The 20,425-nt window shown below is 40.1% G+C and overlaps 1 protein-coding gene across 21 annotated transcripts in view; it reads right to left on the minus strand.

Annotated features, from left to right (window-relative positions):
- DST (dystonin) overlaps positions 1 to 20,425 on the minus strand; it is a 748,258-nt gene that overhangs the window by 258,790 nt on the left and 469,043 nt on the right. For 19 of the 21 annotated variants that reach the window (XM_068281416.1, XM_068281417.1, XM_068281405.1 and 16 more), the window contains one exon: positions 12,987 to 13,127. In XM_068281416.1, coding sequence (XP_068137517.1) covers positions 12,987 to 13,127 — 141 coding nt within the window. Of the gene's footprint in view, positions 1 to 12,986; positions 13,128 to 13,214; positions 16,691 to 17,103; positions 20,059 to 20,425 lie in introns of those variants that run through there. The other 2 variants (XM_068281415.1, XM_068281421.1) reach the window with 2 other exon arrangements.

The following is a 20,425-nucleotide window of genomic DNA, read 5'->3' on the forward strand; positions in this document are numbered from 1 at the left end:
CAGACAGCGATTAGGTAAACATTGTTGCCAGCACTGCGGGGGTATAGCGGCGCGCAGAGGGGGTCTTTGAGGCACACCATGGGGCAACAGAGGCTGGTGTTAGTGTGCACAACCAGCCTCTGTGCCCCACTAGCATAATATAATCCCACCACGGGTTCTCTTTAATGTGATGCCTAGTGTTCTGTTTTAGCAATCCTCAGTGTCATGGATGACACTGATAACACACTTACAAATATTAACAATAAGTGCCAGTTTTGAAAGGTACATGGACGCAGTGTTGGACACAAACATTATTTCCACTTCTCTTTTAAGATATCTGGGATATTTCTTGTCCTGCAGCCTAGTGGGAATAGGTGATCTGGGGGAATCCCCGGCTTTAGAATATGAGATGCAAAAAAATCATCTGCATGCAAGGTTTACAATGATCCTACTTTTTAGAAGGAGGGCCATGGAGATGTTATCATTGCTTATGTTTGTCTGGATTAGCGGCATCCTTGTTTCTAGTATGATTCAGACACTACTGCAGCCAAGGAGATCAGCAGAACTGCCAATCAACTGGTATTGCTTAAAATGAAATACATATGGCAGCCTCCATATTCCTCTCACTTCAGTTGTCCTTTAGCCTCCTTGGTGGTATGGATGAACTCAGCTCGTCCATGACCGCCGGAGGGCGCCGCTCAGGCCCCGCTGGGCCGATTTTGATAATTTTTTTTAAAACACGCAGCAAGCAATTTGCTTGCTGCGTGTTGGGGACGCTCGCCGCCGATGCGCAGCTACCAGACGCGTAACGTGCCGCCCCCCCGAGACCCCTGCGCAGCCTGGCCAATCAGTGCCAGGCAGTGCTGAGGGGTGGATCGGGATTCCCTCTGACGTCACTCCGTTAGTCGCCATGGCGGCGGGGGAAGCCCTAAAGGAAATCCCATTCAGAACCGGATTTCCTTATGGGCAAGCGCGCCGGTGACGATCGGAGGGGTGGGAGGGATGCAGCAGGGCGGGGGGAATCATGTAGCTAGCGCTAGGCTAGCTACATGATTTACCCCCAAAAAATTCCAAAAAATACTGCTACGCAGTCACCCTGGAAAAATCCATAGAACGCCAGGGTGGTTAATATCCAGTTTAACTCTTAGAGGCTGTCAGTTAATCCGTTATGACTGTGTTTGTATAAAAAATAGAAAAACATTTTGGAGGGGAAAAGTGAATGGAGATGCCACGTGTGTACATCTGACCTTGTATGATTTTCCATTGGATTGGCATGTATAACACTTTGTGAATCATGCTTGTACCTCCAAATAAAAGGTATAAAAAAAAAAACCACTGTAGTGTGGCACATAGACCTGCTTCTAAATGTTAAGTGGTATTTATTATTAAAAGCAGGTGAAAGGGAAACTGAAGCATGGTGTGCACCCAATGCAAGAAATTACAATGCAATTATTTACAAGTAACCTAAAACCTGAAACCTACAGTTGTGTTCAAAATTATTCAACCCCCACTAAAATTGAGTGTTTTGGCCAGTTTGACATGGATTTTGATCATTTCAGTCATCTGGTTTACAATTAAATCAAAGAGGCACTTGTAAGTCAGACAAATATAACATAACATTTATAATGAAATAACCACAAATGTCTTTTCTGTGCTCACATCATTATCAGTTTTATTCAACCGCCAAGTGACATTCATTCTCAGTACAACATCCTTTTCCAGTTATAACAGCTTTTAAACGCGAAGCATAGCTTAACACAAGTGTCTTGCAGCGATCTACGGGTATCTTAGCACATTCTTCATGGGCAAAAGCCTCCAGTTCAGTCACATTCTTAGGCTTGCGCGCTGAAACTGCTTTCTTTAAGTCCCACCAGAGGTTCTCAATCGGATTTAAGTCTGGTGACTGCGATGGCTACTCCAAAATGTTCCAGCCTTTAATCTGCAACCATTCTCTAGTGGGCTTGGAGGTGTGCTTGGGATCATTGTCCTGTTGAAAGGTCCAATGTCTCCCAAGCCTCAGGTTTGTGACGGACTGCATCACATTTTCATCTAATAGATATTACTGAAGAGAATTCATGGTACCTTGCACACGCTGAAGCTTCCCTGTACCTGCAGAAGCAAAACAGCCCCAATGCATGATTGACACCCTGCCATGTTTCACAGTAGGTAAGGTGTTCTTTTCTTCATAGGCCTTGTTCTTCCTCCTCCAAACATAGCATTGATCCATGGGCCCAAACAGTTCTAATTTTGTTTCATCAGTCCACAGACCTCGATCCTAAAACTTTTGTGGTTTGTCCACATGACTTTTGGCATACTGCAGTCTACTCTTTTTATTCTTTGGAGACAGCAAGGGAGTGCACCTGGGAGTTCTGGCATGGAGGCCTTCATTACGCAGTGTGCGCCTTATTGCCTGAGCTGAAACTTCAGTACCCGCATCTGACAAATCTTTTTTCAGTTCCTCAGTAGTCACGCAGGGACTTTTTTCCACTTTGCGTTTCAGGTAGAGCACAGCAGTTGAAGTCAGCATCTTCTTTCTGCCACGACCGGGTAGCGTTTCAACAGTGCCCTCTGCCTTGAATTTGCGAATGATGCTTCCTATGGTGTCTCTTGGTATGTTTAACATCTTTTCAATTTTCTTATAGCCATTGCCCTTCCTGTGAAGAGAAATCACCTCTTGTCTTCCTGGACCATTCTCTTGACTTCACCATGTTTGTAAACACACCAGTAAATGTCTAGAAGGAGTTGAGTATGACAGGCATTTTAACCACTTCCCCACTGAGGGGTTTTACCCCCTGACCACCAGAGCAATTTTCACCTTTCAGCGCTCCTTCCATTAATTCGTCTATAACTTTATCATTACTTATCACAATTAAACGAATTATATCTTGTTTTTTCCACCACCAATGAGGCTTTCTTTAGGTGGGACATTATGCCAAGAATTATTTTATTCTAAATGTGTTTTAATGGGAAAATAGGAAAAATGTGGGAAAAAATTCATTATTTTTCAGTTTTCGGCCATTATAGTTTTTAAATAATGCATGCTACTGTAATTAAAACCCATGAAATGTATTTGCCCTTTTGTCCCGGTTATAAAACCGTTTAAATTATGCCCCTATCACAATGTTTGGCGCCAATATTTTATTTGGAAATAAAGGTGCATTTTTTTCAGTTTTGCGTCCATCCCTAATTACAAGCCCATAGTTTATAAAGTAACAGTGTTGTACCCTCCTGACATAAATATTTAAAAAGGTTAGTCCCTAAGGTAACTATTTATGTATTTTTTTTTATTTTAAATTTTTTATTTTTTTTTTAATTACAAAAAAAAAAAATTGGGAGTGTGGGAGGTAATGAGTTAATTTTTTGTGTAAAAGTTATTTATTTGTATGTGAAAAATGTTTAAGGTGTAGTTTTACTATTTGGCCACAAGATGGCCACAGTAACTTTTTGTTTAATGCGACCTCCAAGCGTCCTTCCGGACTCTTGGAGGAAGTACTAGGAGGCTGGGTAAGTGTTTTTTTTTTCACAATGATCGCGCTGCTCATCGGAGAGCAGCGGATCATTGCGGGGCTTAGATCAACGAACGGGAATGGATTTTCCCGTTCATTGATCTCCAGGCGACGTGTTTACGAGCGGCCGGCGGCGTGTTTACAAGCGGGAGCGCGGGCAGCAGCGGGAGCACGGAAAGTACGGATTTCTCCGTCCCTGGGGGTTAAAGGAAGGAAAAAGGGACAGAGAAATTCGTACGGGCGGGGGTAAAGTGGTTAAATCTGCCTTATTGGTGCTTATTATGCTTGATTGCTGCCCGTTAACATCCACAGGTGTTTTCAATACCTGATTAAAAACAATTGAATGAACCTCTGTTCTTAAGAGTGGTAGTCTTTAAGGGGTTGAATAATTGTGTCAGTGAACAAATCACAAAAAAAAACATTTAATACTGTATTACAAAAACAATTGACGTCATATGGTTGCATTTGGTTCTTTAAAAAGTTCTTATAAAATTTCATTCTGAACACAATTACAAATGTACACTAAATTCCCTAAAACCCTTTACAGCAGTGATTCCCAACCTGGGGGCGATCGCCCCCAGGTGGGCGATTTGGGTTCTAAGGGGGGCGGTAAATTTGTGGGGGGCGACAGGGGGGCGATCAGTATGAAAAGGCAGAAAAAATAAAGTGTCGCAGTGTCACTCGTTTTTAAGAAAATTATGGGCAAAAAATATGATCTGTATAAAATATGCAAGTGTGCATGATAGAATTGCGTAATTCCTCAGGGCTCGTTGGTCACGCGCCGGTGTAATGTCAGATATTGCAGCACGGAAGCAGCATTCCTCACTGAGTATCGCGCATGCTCAGTGGGAAGTTAGATATTATTTACCTGAAATATCTCCGCTTCCGCACCACGTACACTCCTGAAATTTTCAGGGGAGGGAGGGGACCCCCAGATCTAGCTCTGTGTCGAATTGCAGCCCCCGAGCCCCGCTAGTTCCCGAGATAGGTTTGCTGCAATCAGTCTCGGGAACCAGCTGGGCTCGGGGGCTGCAATTTGGCACAGAGCTAGATCTGGGGGTTCCCTCCCTCCCCTGAAAATTTCGGGAGTGTACGTGGTGCGGAAGCCGAGATATTTAGGACGTTTTACGTGGTTGCACAATGTAATGGGACGCAGGCTCCTACTGCGCATGCGGGGCTGCACAACGTGCGGGGCTGCAATAGCTGACATTACACCAGTAAGGGAATTGGCGCAAGGTAGTTGAGTCACCGGCTATTTTTAGCTGGCAAGGTCACAGCGCTACCCCCTCCACTGGCACCACCACCTGGCGTAAGGGTATACCGTACTAAGATAAGGGGGGCGACAGGGGTGAGTCGTCTTCTCCTAAGGGGCGATACCTCATAAAAGGTTGGGAACCACTGCTTTAAAGTATCGAGGGTTGAATCATTTTGAACACAACTGTAAATGCAACAGCTCCATTTTAAGGTCAGGCTTCCGCTAGCGCTGTGTACTACTAAGACAGATACCAGAACTTGTGTACTACAGTTATGCATCCGAATTTCAGCAGCCATGCCATGCGTGGCTATAGGGATTCGGATGAGTTGTCCGGAATTCTGAAGCAGTGCTTCAGTAATTTCATGCATGTGAATTCAGAAGCTATGGATTTGTGTGCATAAAATTAACCCTTAGGGTTGGTTAACACTGCAAGAGCTTTTTCTAAGCACTTGTGATTTTAAAAGCGCTTGCTAATGTAATGCTGTGGGTGTGTTCTTACTTGAGGAATGTGATTTTAAAAAAATCACCCATATCATTACATAAGCAAGAGCTTTTAACATCACTGGTGCTTAACCCTCCTGGCGGTATGAAAAATTCCGCCAGGAGGCAGCGCGGCAGTTTTTTGGTTTTTTTTAAATCATGTAGCGAGCCCAGGGCATCCCCCCGCTCTTTTCGATTGCATTCGGCGATCTCCGATCAGGAAATCCCGTTCAAAGAACGGGATTTCCTGGAGGGCTTCCCCCGTCGCCATGGCGACGGGGCGGGATGACGTCACCGACGTCGTGACGTCATTGGGAGTCCCGATCCACCCCTCGGCGCTGCCTGGCACTGATTGGCCAGGCAGCGCACGGGGTCTGGGGGGGGGCGCGCGCCGCAACTGATAGCGGCGATTGGGTGCAGGCCGGCGGCGATCAGTGTGCTGGCGCAGCTAGCAAAGTGCTAGCTGCGTCCAGCAAAAAAAAAAAAATTAAGAAAATCGGCCCAGCAGGGCCGGAGAAAACCTCCTGCGCGGCTTACGGGGTTACCCCCATGAAGGTTGAAAAGCTTTTGCAGTGTAAAACAGGTCTTACTGCATGCAACATATATTTTGGCATTTAGTGATTTGTATTTGTTAATATTTGATATAAGAATTAAATTGTTCTTGAAATTACTCCCTGCCATAACTTATTTCATTAAAATCAGCAGCTTTACCATACAGTGGTGATAATGTGTGTTGATTGGAATTTCTTAGATTAATATCAGCTAAGGGATTCTTGCAGTCACTATTCAGAACAGAGTGGAGTTAAAATATGTTCTCTAGGGTAAACTAGACCAGGCAAATCGGTGGGTTTTACTTGGCGGTGTCTACTGCCTTCATTAGCAGGGTTTGCCCTTTTTATCTAATAGTCCACTGTCCCTGTGAGTACAACAACTCTTTGCAGCTTGCCCTTTTGAGTGATATTTATGCACATTTACTCAAATTAAACGCTTTGTAACATAAAATTATAATTTTTTAATTAGATTTGCAGCAAAGAAAGACAGCATCAACCATCAAGGGAAGAAGGTCAACATGTAACTTGATACAGGGACAAATTGATTTTGAGGACATTTTTGCAAGCACTAATTAGAAAACTTCTAGACACAGGAACAGCTTTTTTCCTCAGGCGGTAGCTGTGCTTAATGCAGAACCACACTAGAGCTGCTAGGACTTAAAAGTAATCAGCACAGAACTGAAAATGAACAATTCTCACCTTGCTTACTGTCACTATACTTACATACTGTCCTTGACTTGTAATATACATACTTGTCTGTGCTTGTATTGTTTTTGTTTGTTAAGCAACTGCCAAGACAAATTCCTTGTAGGTGCAAAATAAACTGATTGTGGTGAAAAAAAAGTTTAGTGGTGGGGAAAAAATAATGCAGAGCTGTTACTAATAACAGAGCTATTATTAATAACCTGTTAAAAACACTATAAAGCCAAAAATTTGTACTGCATGCTCAGTCTTCTCTTAAAAAGTTATAACATGTGACTTCAGCTTCGATGCCCTCCACGTACAGTCCTGCCCCCTTACGTACAGGTGCAATGGCACTTATTTGGCGCTGTGCCATGGCACTCGTCCATAAGGGGGCTGGGCTAAGTACTAGAGTCCGAGTTGCAGAAAAAACTCAGGCATGTCATAATTTTTTAAGAGAATACGGTACATGCTGTGTATATTTTTGGTTTTATAGTCTCTTTAATAGGTGATAGGTAGAAAACAGCTCTAATGTATTATTTTTTTTTCCACTAGTCTACTAAACTTTTTTTCACTCTACCCATATTATACCATTTCTACTTATAGTTAGCAAATATGTCCTCAAAATAAATTGGCCCTAAGTCAAGTTAGATGTTGACCTTCTTCCCTTGATGGTTGATGCAGACTTTCTCCACTGCAAAGGACCACTATGACTAAAACTGTAAAACGTAAAATGCATGTGTACACACACATATAAGGTGTACTTTGTCCCAGAGTAAACTGCCCTGGACAAATTTTTTATGTAGCCATCACGCCCAGTATTTAAAGAGAGTCTGAAGCCAAATAAATGTGCTCTTTATTGACCACTTATGTTAAGCAGTAAGATCAAAAGCTGATTCGCCACAACAGCGTGGCAGAATGATGTATTTATCCCCCCGAAATCCCTGGGTCAAAATTCTCCCTTTGCTTCCTGGAGTAGGCATAGCTTTGCACAGTAGCTCTGCCTTTGCTCCAGTCAATCTCTGGCTCTCCCCGCCCCTCTCAGTCTTCTTTCACTGAGTGCAGCGGGGAGAGGCGGAGATCGGTGGAGATTGACAGGACTGGAGGCAGAGCTACAACGTAAAACTCAAGCCTCTCCCGGACAGCAAAATCCAGGACCTGGAAAGTCTGGGAATTTTGCCCCAGGATTTTGGGGGGATAAATACCTCGTTCTGCCACGCTGTTGCAGCAAATCAGCTTTGATCTTACTGCTTAACATAAGTGGGCAATAAAAAGAACACATTTATTTGGCTTCAGACTATTATTACTCTGACGGTTCTGGATTTTTTTGACAAGTTTTGGATAAGTACATCTCCTCATGATGGATTTTAAAGGTTTCCTTTATGCTTTTCAAAAGTCAGATCCAAAACAGACTTAGGGCCCATTTGCACAAAGTGCTGGCATGCGTCTTGCGAGATGCATGCTGGAACATGCTCTGCTGGAAGACACACCTGAATCCCATGCATGGATAGAGGGATTCAGATGCGTAATGTGAAAAAAATGCAGCAAGTTCTCAGAATTTTCCCTGCAATTGAATTGGGCGGCAGCCTATTGATTCCAATAGGCAGAGTTACCCAGTCCAAGTTGTATGCAGGAAAACGCTGCAAATTTGCAGCAGTGGAAATGGGCCCTCATACATGATGGCTGACCTGTCTGCATATTTTTCTAGCAGCTGGACTGTGCCACTATAAAATAAAGGAAACTTGATGAACCCACTTAGGAGATAAGTTGTAACCCAAAAGCTGTCGGTAAAAGGTGAAAAGCTGTCAAGTTTTAATACCTACTGCAAGTGTCAGCGACATAGGAAGCAAACAATTTACAGTACATTTTCTCTGGGACAAAAGTGTGTAGGTGTAAGTATGTATTTTAAATGTTAGTTTGTTTTCATAACCACTCTTTAATTTTAGCATCTTTTTGCTTCCTGAGCGTTTAACAGGTATATTATGGATAAGGTTAGAAAAGCCGACGTTTCTTATTTATATGAGTCACAAAACAGATATGTATAGATATTTTCCGTGGTTGTCCATGCTCATGGCGCCAGTGTCTCTATGGTCTTCTGGATTTCCAGCGGGCGTTCGGCAGAAAACTATGTATGGACTTTATGCAGGCAGTTAATATGGAAGGGACATGACACTTTTCACTTACAGCACAGGACACCCAGATGACTGTAGCATGGAAACAAACCTGTGTTAAATGTGACACAGTGTTTACTAAGAGTTAAGCTGTCTCTTGTGCATTCTTGCCATTTTCCTTTATTTCCTTTTGCTTCTATCCCTAGCTGCCCCCACATCAGCCAACTGCACTGCAGAGGAGGCAGGCTTCAAGTTAGATGAGTAAAAATAAACTGTGGCTAAATTCTGAAGCCATTCATGTCTGGTTGCACACTTGTACTCGAGTCAAAGGGCAGGGAAGAGGTACGGCCAAGTAAGAGGATGATACATATTTAGGTGGGCATGGAGAGTGACGTGGCAAAAGTCAAAATGTCATACACTGTGTATCAGGAAATAAACTGTGTTTGGACCAGCGACAGTTACATTATTTTTTTGTTTTTGATTTTAAAGAAAACACTTAAGAAACATTAGTAAGAGTACATAGAGTGCAGCCTCACTGTGTAACGGCTACACTCACACAATACAAAATGTATAATGCTTTAAATATAATGTACCATTTTCCTTTGGTACATCATTGCCACTGATATGCCTCTATTGTCACTTCTTGTGTTCTAGAGAATTTAATCTTAACCTTCCATGGTGATCACAAAGGATTTACTTTGCCCAAATTCCCATACACAAGCCTGTTCCCTATATGAAGGCAATTGAGGATTTTAATCCTGGAAGGTTGTCCCGGTTGCCATGAATCTGGTATCTTTTTGAAGAAACAGACCTTTTCCATGGAAAGCACATAAGCAAATGGATTGGACCTTTTAGTGACCTTAGTTTGCATCCAAACTGGGAAACCTTTTTTATGAGTCTACAGGACAGACTGTAACTGGATACGTATCTAATTTTATTGTATATTTATCCAAGGAAAATGTTTGGCCACTTATATTACATCAACAGGACTTGATTTGGATCTTCTTTGAATCATGGGAATAGATACTACGCGTGATAAAACTAGAAATAAAAACAAAGTGGTTTGATGTTGTTGTGCTGCTTCATATGATCATATTAATGTACTGTATACGTTCATGGACATGACAATGGTTAGTATCTAGTAATTGGTACTGTGTTGCACTTGCAGTCCTTACAATAAGCAGATGATGAGTGTTTCCAACAACATTAATGGCGAACCAACCATGTGTGGGGGGATAGGATACAGCACTGATTTTAGAAAACAGGTTCATCCAGCGCACATAGATGTGTTAATGGACCATGTTTATTTAATTTGAGCTAGCATGCTTGTCTAGAGGTGAAATCATACAGAACGATGTGATGATTAGATCATGTTTGCCTTTGTTTGTTTTATGATGACAAAGTACGTGATTAGCTTGGTCATTTATGCATATGACTGGCTGTTTACAGTAACATGATAACACATCACTTCTGCTTTCTGAGTAGGTTAACACAGGAAGTCAGACCCTTAACAACCTGTTGCATGATCAAATTGACCATGCTTCTCCAGGCCTCCTTGGCCCTTATGCAATTAACTTTTCTCCTGAGTTTTCTCCTAGGAGATAATTTTTTATCTTCTCTACAAAGTAACTTTCCAACACTTAAAAACTGAAAAAGGACCATCAAAATATTTAAGAAACAAATATCAACCTTATGAGTATTTTATTTTTTACTGGTGGCTTTAAAAGTATTTCTTTGATAAGGTGTGAAAATATCTTTTGTGAGAAAACTCAAGACAAAAAATAATTCAATAGGGGCCCTTATTGCAATTATCCCCACTCATTTCCACTTTAGATGGAATATAAAAAGTGTGTGAGCAACCATGAACAGGATAAGGATGAGGTCTTCCACCAGTGTAGCTCCTCTACAAAGGTCCGCTTCTATTATACGGTCATGTGACCTTTTAGACAGTATGTGTGTCTCTTTGTAACACAAATTAAAGCATACAAACAGACCACTCTTTGTTCAATCAAAATGATGATTCCTTTTTAACATATGAACTTGTTAATATGTAATGAATGGATCTGATAAGAGAAAATACCTGTAATGAAGATCATCCAAGATATTGAAATACCTTTGTTTTTATATTGGTGTAAAAACAATAAATATATAATGTATTACAAGAAAAACTGTATTACTGTTTATTGCTAACTCCAATCAAAAAAATCAGGATTTCTTATGTTCTTCTGCACATCCAAGGGCCACACCAGTTGAGTGTTGAGAATCAGTAATATATATATATATATATATATATATATATATATATATATATATATATATATATATATATATATACACACACACATGTATACACACACACACACACATATATATATATATATATATATATCTTTTTTGTTATAGAGGTTTGCCCAGAGCTCTCCTGGAGCGCTCTGATCTATATACAAAAATACATTCTCCACAGTTTGTTTGGAAATCACTCCAAAGGACACTGGTAAAGAATGGCACTAAAAGACAAGCACTACCCCTGCTCATACCATATGTGTATAATCAGTCTACAAAGACACAAGAGACTCAATAGCAAGTCTCAAGATGTAAAAATAAAGGCATTAGCAAAAGTACTTTCAACTGTATTAACAATAGCAGCGTCTGACAATGGATATACTTACCCTCTGCAAAAAAAAAATGTATTACGTTTTAAAGGGTAGTTAGCTGGTGCTCTGCAATTGCTGCTTAAAGCAGGAAGAGTTAAGACTCACCTATAAACGAAAGCACACTTGTCTGGATTGGAAGTGCAATTCATACAGGTTTAAAGGAGTGATCTGCCAAAGACAATGGACCAGCTCCATAGGTTCAGCCTTAGAGGGATACTGTAGGGGGGTCGGGGGAAAATGAGCTGAACTTACCCGGGGCTTCTAATGGTCCCCCGCAGACATCCTGTGTTGGCGCAGCCACTCCCCAATGCTCCGGCCCCGCCTCCGGTTCACTTCTGAAATTTCTGACTTTAAAGTCAGAAAACCACTGCGCCTGCGTTGCCGTGTGCTCGCTCCCGCTGATGTCACCAGGAGTGTACTGCGCAGACACAAACCATACTGGGCCTGCGCTGTACGCTCTTGATGACATCAGCGGGATCGAGGACACGGCAACGCAGGCGCAGTGGTTTTCTGACTTTAAAGTCAGAAATTCCAGAAGTGAACCGGAGGCGGGGCCGGAGCATCGGTGAGCGGCTGCGTGGGCACAGGATGTCTGCAGGGGACCATTAGAACCCCCGGGTAACTTCAACTCATTTTCCCCCGACCCCCCTACAGTATCCCTTATGTGGAGCACTTGGGAGACAACCCAGCATGCATACATGGGGCTCTTTTTTGGGGAAGAATGTCATTGTTTAGAGTTAGTTTTAGCTACATGTCTGTGAATGCCTAGAACGTCTCTGACGATTTTCAGAGTACAATAAAATATTTCATTTAATTTAGCGTACAAAACTAACACTCATTTTTTTGGGTTGTTATTCACAGCAGTGTTGAACAACTTTTGAAGAAGAAATGATGCTATGAATCTTGAATGCTAAAGGAAATAAAGATTTACAAAACCGCATATTGAAGAACTTGCCTTTTCACCTGGTCTTGAGAGATTTGATCCTGGCCAAACAATGTCAAAACTTATTAAGGGAAGGACACAGAGACCTACCGTATATTCCGGCGTATAAGACGACTTTTTAACCCCTTAAGATCTTCTGAATTGGGGATTCGGGGATCACCTGACCGATGACGCGTGCGCTCCACTGGTGACATGTGCGCTCACGCTGGAGATTGGCGGAGGACGAACATAGTGAATTGTGGAGCGCACACATCACCTGTCAGGTGACCAAGAACCAGGAAGCTGCTCTGCTACTCACGCGAGCGGCTGCTGGCAAAAACCTAAAGCGATTGCAGGAAGCTTTGACTGGAAACAGATCTTTCTTTCCGATTGCTGCAGCACCTGGTATGTAATCTAAAGCTCTGGCACAATGTTCTATAGGGATGACAGCTTTGCCAGTTTGGAAAATGAAGAACACAGCCCTCCCCCTGGATGATGCAGCACCCAGTAATGTCAGTTCTACGTATCATTTTTATCATGTGAGGTGCAGAGAGTGTATACAGGGGTGGGTGCTGGAAGAGGGGTAGTCTTATACAGCGAGTATATCCCAAACTCTATATTTTCAACCGGAAAAGTTGGTGGGTCGTCCTATAAGCCCAGTTGTTTTATATGCTGGAATATACGGTACGTACCATGCATTCCAGTTTCCCTTTTGACCAGTGGGTATTGAATTAAAGTTTATTTGCTTAGTGTTGGCTTCCTATATGAAACAAATACTAATTTTTTTATCGATGGATAAAGTGATGAAAACTATATAATGGTGGTTGCCAAAAATATTTTTCAATACCTGAGGCTCTGATAAGGCCATCTTTTCTGCACTGTCTTGGCTTCCTCCATCTTTACTTAGCGTTTTATTCGCTTTAGACACCCAATTCAGTATGTCACCTGCTTTCTTTATATGCTCTCTCTTTTCCTCTTCCATTGACTTCTAGCAGTGCGTTATACAAAAGACACACAAATGTTATATTTGGAAAAACAGAATAAACACACTCAAAAAATAACTCATGGAATAAAATATTTTGTTATAATTTTCATTTAGATATGCACATACATTCAAAAAGGTTATGCCAATATATGAAATTAGATCATAATCACCCTTAACTACCTTGAAAATCAAATATACACAATGTAATGAAGAAAAGATAACAATGGAATTTATTCAGCATAAACATGTTTCAATTAACCATGTATACATGTGAATCTTCAAAATACAGGACACAAGGGGAGTGGTACCCCAAGACTGGAGTAAAGGAAACTGGAAAAGAAAAGCAGCTTCTCAAAGCAACCAGTCAGAATTGTTGTCATTACATTGATGATAGCTCCATGTTTGCCATATTGTCCTAACAAATTAGACACTTGGATAATTTAGTTGCAAATAACATACATATATAGTAAGTAGTCACCAGAACTGATACATACATTTTAATAGAATTTTCAAACTTATATCAGGAACATTTATTAAATACTGTTTTATATTTTTTATATACATCACTTGGCATATGCATGGTAAAAGGTTTTCTGAAAAGTACTTTAATATTACCACACAATCATCTTTTCTCACATGTAGATGAAAAAATCCATTGTTACATTTAACATTTTAAGGAACATGACATGATCAAATACAATCATTCAACTTAACAATTGTACACCTCAGACCTGCTGCCTTTGCATTAGTTCAACCAAAAGAAAATTTCGTTAACCATGAAAAATAAGAATCAATTTAATTCTTGCTGCAAATACTCCGCAACTTAAGCACTTGCAATAAAACTCAGTTCACGTGCAACCACCTTTTCTTGTACAACGTTCAATAGCACTCAAAAACATGCCAAAAATATTTACATATATCTGCTATCAATGTCATTTGCTCCATTCTTTGTTGAAATTGTTAGGAAATGAGAATATGTGCATGCTATTCTGTTCAACATGATGCATGAATAATATTGTAATTTATATACAGGAGATAAAATAGAACTCTATTTCAATATGTCTTAATGGCAAGCATGATACAGTATATCTTCTTAATAAAATGATGCTTTTATTTACAATGCATTTGTGGAGTAATTAAATATAGAACCTCATATAAATATGAAGCCGAATGACAAAGGCTGCTCTATTCTATTATTCTGTGACACAAGTAGGTGAGTGCCATTGGTGAAAAGCAGGAGTGTGTGGCAAACCATGCATAAGTTCATGTAGAACACAGCAATTTTCAGGAGAAATACCATGCTGAGTACAGCATATGATAGGTGTCTGTATAAAGAGGACGTCACATAAATATGTGACAGTGGTGGTGATGTATCCTATAATATGAAGTGTAACAAGGAAATGCAATTACTGATTGAGAGGCATAACAAGCTTATATGCAACAAACTGAGACACACTAAACTGAGTGTCATACATACCCCACTTCTTAATGTGGTGATCTAGGTTTCATCTAAATTCAAACACTTACAAAGGAATATTTATGACAATGGAATGACAAAACAGCTTCTCCCACATTGCACTTCATGGTGGTAGTCCACTGATTTCTCAAAGGACTACTAATACAGACATTACCTAGCAGGCAATGTTATCAGGTTATTGTGAGGAGAAATAAAGACTAGGAATTCCAACATTTAGAGGCAAAGGTGCTTCCAACAAGCGAAGTCCTGTGTGACAATCATAGACTGCCTTTTCCAGAGCATCTTTGTAAGATATCTTTCTCCTTGTTTTTGGGCAAGTAAGATTCTTTTCATATGACTTTTCATCATTAAGCTTTGTTGCTGTAGCAGCATCGACTATTCCTTTTCTGATTGCCTCTTCCAATGACAAACGTGCATGAGATTTGGGGTCTATTAATCCTCCTGTTAGGAACTGATACTCAAGGCAACGATAGCCAATATCTTTCTTTATCAGGTTCAAGTTCATGGCTTCCCCAACAGACAAAATTCCTTTGGTTGAATGCTGGACTCCATTGTAAGCTAATTCACACTGCTGGACTTGCTTGATACAGATATCATCAATTAAGCTTTTCTTTAAGGCTTCTGAAATACTATACTTTTTACCATTTGAAGGATCAAGGATTCCACCAGTACTGACCTGAGCTTCAAGACATCTATAAACTGTTATCCTATCAACGACATTCCTTTTCAATGCTTTAAAAACAGAAACTCTTTCATTGGTTTCGTAGATCCAAAACCCGGCTATGGGACTATAAGGATCTTTACTCGGCCTCACTCGGCTCACTAAAATGTCAGCTAACTCAGTGGCGGAAATCTTCCCTTCCTTAAGTTTGTTCATGTGTGTCCAGTCAATCTTTCCTTGGCTGACAGCTTCCTCTAAAATAAACTGTCTTCCGGTTTTTTGATCAGTTAAATGTGTCAATGACGTACCCTTGGAATCAAAAGCTGTACCGGTTTCCCACTGACACTCAAATTGTGAAAGGTCGAGATAGGTTCTCTGGTCAAGAAGACCTCTTTCAAATGCTTCAAAGCGTGTCAATTCAATGCCAGATCTAGTGTCTACTATACATGTTTTATGACCCTTTTCTGTAGAAAAGGCAGTTAGCTGTCGATTACCAATTGGCAAAAGGAGTGTTTTACTATCTAAATCTAGAACACACAGTTGCAGCAATTCAGAATAATACATACTCTGCTTGTTGGTGGGAAAGTGAAAGCCCTTCACATTGCTAGCAGGTTCATGCAAAAATTTTAAGCTTGTATGATTCAACAAACCCTTCAACACTGCCACTTCAGGTGGAATTCGTACACTTTTAATTGGATCAATGACTCCTCCAGTTGCAATTTGTGCTTCAAGAATTCTTTTCCCTTTCTGTCTTTCGAGAAGCCTAGCCTCAATGGCTTGGAAAACGGATAGCCTTTTGCCTGAATGAATGTATCCTATGACTGCTTTTTCAGCTTCAAGGAGCTTTTCTTTAAATTCTTGGTCAGCAAATCCACTGGTGATGGCCTCCTCAACAGAATATTTTTTGCCTGTAGAGGGATCAATGATAAAACCTGTCACTGCTTGTGCTTCCAAAAATTCAAACGCCAAAGCTTTATCAATAATTCCTTTCTTTGCAGCTAAACTGAAAGATATCTTTTCTCTATTTGCTTCAAGGTATAAACCTGCTATTGCAGTAGCCTTTGTTAAATACATGTTGAGGGTTTTCTGAACTTCCTGAACGGTTGTACGACCTGACTCAAGCTGTTCCATGGTTTTGGCATCGAGAATTTTAACTTCTACCAATTGTTTGGCAGACACATTTTTTCTGAGCCCTTGGAAGATGAACCTATCATCGGTGGAAGAACTGTCACTCAGAGATGTCTCAGAGCCTGCATAGTTTTTAAAACTGGAGGACATATAACCCGTCTTCGGTAAATCTGATCTCCTAAATCCTTCCAAAATATTACGTTCTTCAAACACCTGATCTTCATTGTTTATCATGAATTCTTTCTCCTGCTTTACAGTTGTAACTTCAACAGTCAAATCATACTGCTTGCTCTTCACTATCTGCAAATATCAATATTTAAAATAAAGGGAAGGATGGTTAGGAGGACACCTACAGCTTACTTCAGATGTAAACAAATAGCTAGGACAACAGTACAAACAAATAAGCAAAACTGATAATGAAGAATTTAATGCAAAGCAAGCGGCAAGTGCTTCATACACGGCTTTCCAGCAAAGGTCCACAGACACATGCACTAAAGTAGTTCCAGTAGTAACGGGATGTAATAAAGTTCCATTGTAATTTACAAGAAGAGCAAATAAGTAGTATGTAATCTAAAGAACTTTGCCAAATAAACAAATCAGTGCTTATAAAAATGCGGAACTACCCGCAGACCATGTAAGCAAAGCATAAAGAAATAGGTAAAATAGTGATGCATGCCATGCAGCTAGGAGTAAAGAAGATTTGAATAGCATACCTCCAATGGTTGGTCTAATTTTCCCAGTTCTTTTCCAAATTTTTCTTCTTCAATTCTCAAGGTCTGAATTGCATTCTGAATACTTTTATCCTTTATGCTTTCTAGCTCTGATAGCTGCCTGTACGGATTCATTTTGTCAATAGATATTTGAAGTTCTGTGCTGGTCTGAGTAACATACTCTGTAAATGGCTTTCCTTTGTCTCCAGTATCAAGGGACTGCTTTATTCTGGATAGCTGCAGTTGGAGCTCCTTCTGCACAGTGTCTTCATAACCATCTACATGTTTCTTCTTTTCTTCAATGAGTGTAGAGTTAAAGACAGGAGAACTAACATCAATATGACCATCCAGTTTTCGTCTCAACACTGGGGAAGCTTTGGCTCTTTGATTAATTACATCAAAATCTTGTTGTGAACTTGAAGATGAAAACACATAGCTGTTTCCTTTGACTTCGTAGTCACTTTTCTGAAGAGGGCTCCGAAGGCTGCTGTTTTGTTGAATTTCATTTTGTAGGTACCTCAACTGGTTAATGTGATCTTGTCTCTGCAAATCAATTTTTTGTTTAAGACCTTCAACTGTTCGTTTTTGACTCTCAAGTTCTTCCTCCAGTTTTCTGCATTTCTGAGAATTATCCAGTGCTGCTTTTTTCTCACTATTAAACTGTTCTTGGGATCTGCGCAATCTTTCCTGATGTTCTGAAAGCTCAATTTTCATCAGCTTAACCTTCTCTTCTAACATTGCTCTTTCTTGCTTCAAGGTAACAACTTCAAGCCTTAAGCTTGAATAATTATTTTCAGTACTTAAACTGGATTCCATTGTTTTCTCTAATTTCATCCTTATCTCATCTGCTGAGTTTTTATACTTAGCAGATTCTTCTTGGTACAAGACAAGCTTTTTTTGTGCTAACTGCTCATCAACCGTTTTCTTGTGGAGATCATCTTGAGTCTTCTTTAACTTAGCATTTACTTCTTGTAGCTGTGACTGATGCTGTTGAATCTTCTGTTCTGACATGCGTTTTTCTATTGTCAAACTATTTACTTCTGCCTTTAAGTTCCTAATTTCCTTCTCAGAGTTTAGAATGGATAGACTCTGTTTATCAAATTTCAGCTTAATTTCATTCAGAGCATTTTTTGATCTTGACAATTCTTCCTCAAGTCTCTTTACCATGTTCTGAGTTTCATATTCTCCCTTGGACTGTTTATGTAGTTGATCATTAGTAGCTCTCACTTGTTCTTTGGTACTATCCAACTGTGATTTAACCATATCAAGATTCTTCTGCAAATTATTTCTCTCTATGGTGATCTTCTCACATTCAGATTTAACTTTTCGCAGCATCATCTCTGTCTCATTGTTCAATTTAGTGACTTCATCTAATTTTAGCTTCAGTGAATTTGACCACTGATTACTTTTAGTCAGTTCATCTTGAAGCTTAATCATCTTTTGCTGGTCTTCCTTCTGTGACCTAGAAATTTGATTAAGTTCCTCTTGAGTTTTCTTTAGCTGTTCACGTAAATTATCAGCTTCTCCACTTCGGGACTGCGACCTCTGTTCAAGTAAAGTTTTTTCTTGTTGCATGGAGCTTATTTGTGAATTCAGCATTTTCACACTGCTTTCTGATTTTGCATGTGCTCTGGTAAGCTCTTCCATTCTCTTGCGCAAGTCATCCACATCCTGCTTCTTTCTACTTAAATCTTCTTCCAGGAATGATATTTTCTGAAGGCTGCTCCTTTCAGACATATCTTTTTGCCTTAGCTCTTCCTGGCAAACTTTCAGCTTCTCTCGAACATCATCATAATCTGCTTTCTGCAGCTTTAGTTTATGCTCTAGAGCCACTTTATCTTGCTGAAGTATCTTCAGCTCATCCTCAAAACCTACTCTTATTTTCTTTAGCTCTTTAGTCTCCAGTATCACTTCTTCAGCCTTGTCCTGACTTTGGTACAGCTTTCGTTCAACGTCTCTTAATTGTAACATATAGTTCTGCTCAAGTTGGTTCTTTTGTTCTAATTCTATTTTAAGCTGCTGCACCATACTATGTGCATCATCTAACTGATTTCTTAGCAGTCGTCCTTTCTCATCTGCTGTTGCCTTTTGTACCTGCAGTGTGGTCAACTCTGCTTTATACTGTTTTATCTCATTTTCTGCCTTTCTATGAACCAGTGTAAGTTCATCAAGCTGTTGTTTCAGGGTCTCTGCTTTTTTTACATATTGTTCTACTTGTGTCGCCCTCATATCTGATTCAATCGCGTAGTGAACTTCTTGCACAGAACGTGCTGGTATAACCATCTCTTTACCAGAAGAGAAGCTGCTATACAAGGAATCAGAGTATTGCCTTTTTGTTTCATATTCTATCTTCTCTTCTGCCATTTTCTTCTGGAATGCAAGGTCACTATCAAGATGTTTTATCTGTCTCAAAAGTTCTTCTTCAATATCAGCTTTCCGTTTCATTTCAACCATGAGACTGGTCTTTTTCTTTTCCAGGTCTTGAAGGTCAATTTCTTTTCTCTTTAAGTGCTCTTCCAGTTTCCTTCTTGCTGTGGTACTTTCCTCTATTTGCGTTTTGAATTGACGGAGCTTATCTTCTACAGCATCTCTCTTAGACTCTGCCTGTCTTGTCATCTGGCGCACATGTTCAAGCTGTTGTTCCACAGCCGTCTTCATCTTAACAGTGGTCTCCAGCTCTAACCGACATTGCTGTGCCTCAAATTCAGCTTTTGTTTTTTGTATGGTTAATTCTTCCACTAACTTTTGGTGCTTTTTGATCTCCATCTCAGCAGTAGCTTTAACCTTAGGTACTTCTTGTTCTAACATAAACTTCTGGTTTTTGACATCTTCTAATGTCATCTCAAGCTCTTGTATTCTCTTTAAGAGCCTTTTGTTTTCCTCTGTTGTGGATTTTTGCTGCTCCAATAATTCTGGATATGCTGATGACATGGAAGAACGTTCTGAATATATCAAAGTCTAGGACAAAATCAAAAGCGAAACAAGTTTACATTTTTTCTGTCAGTAATAAAAAGGCTTCAGAGAAGACTAGTATTGATATAATACTAAAACACAAAAATGATTAAATTAAAAAAGATAAATTAAAAGGAAGATTTAAATGATCTATAATGATATGAATAAACTGTTACAAGAACTAATGAAACCAGAGAAGAACTTACCATGTTGCAGCCAATGAAAGGTACAGATGCTTTTAGCCACCTTGTCTTGTCTAAGAACTTTCAGGAGAGCAGTGAGAAGCGAAATACCCAACTCCAGAGAAGCAAGATATAAACTGCACAACAAACAAAATCTACAGCGTCCAAGCAGTTAATGACAGTTAGAAGAA

This window comes from Hyperolius riggenbachi, chromosome 4, assembly GCF_040937935.1.
Source record: "Hyperolius riggenbachi isolate aHypRig1 chromosome 4, aHypRig1.pri, whole genome shotgun sequence".
Classification (NCBI taxonomy): domain Eukaryota; kingdom Metazoa; phylum Chordata; class Amphibia; order Anura; family Hyperoliidae; genus Hyperolius; species Hyperolius riggenbachi.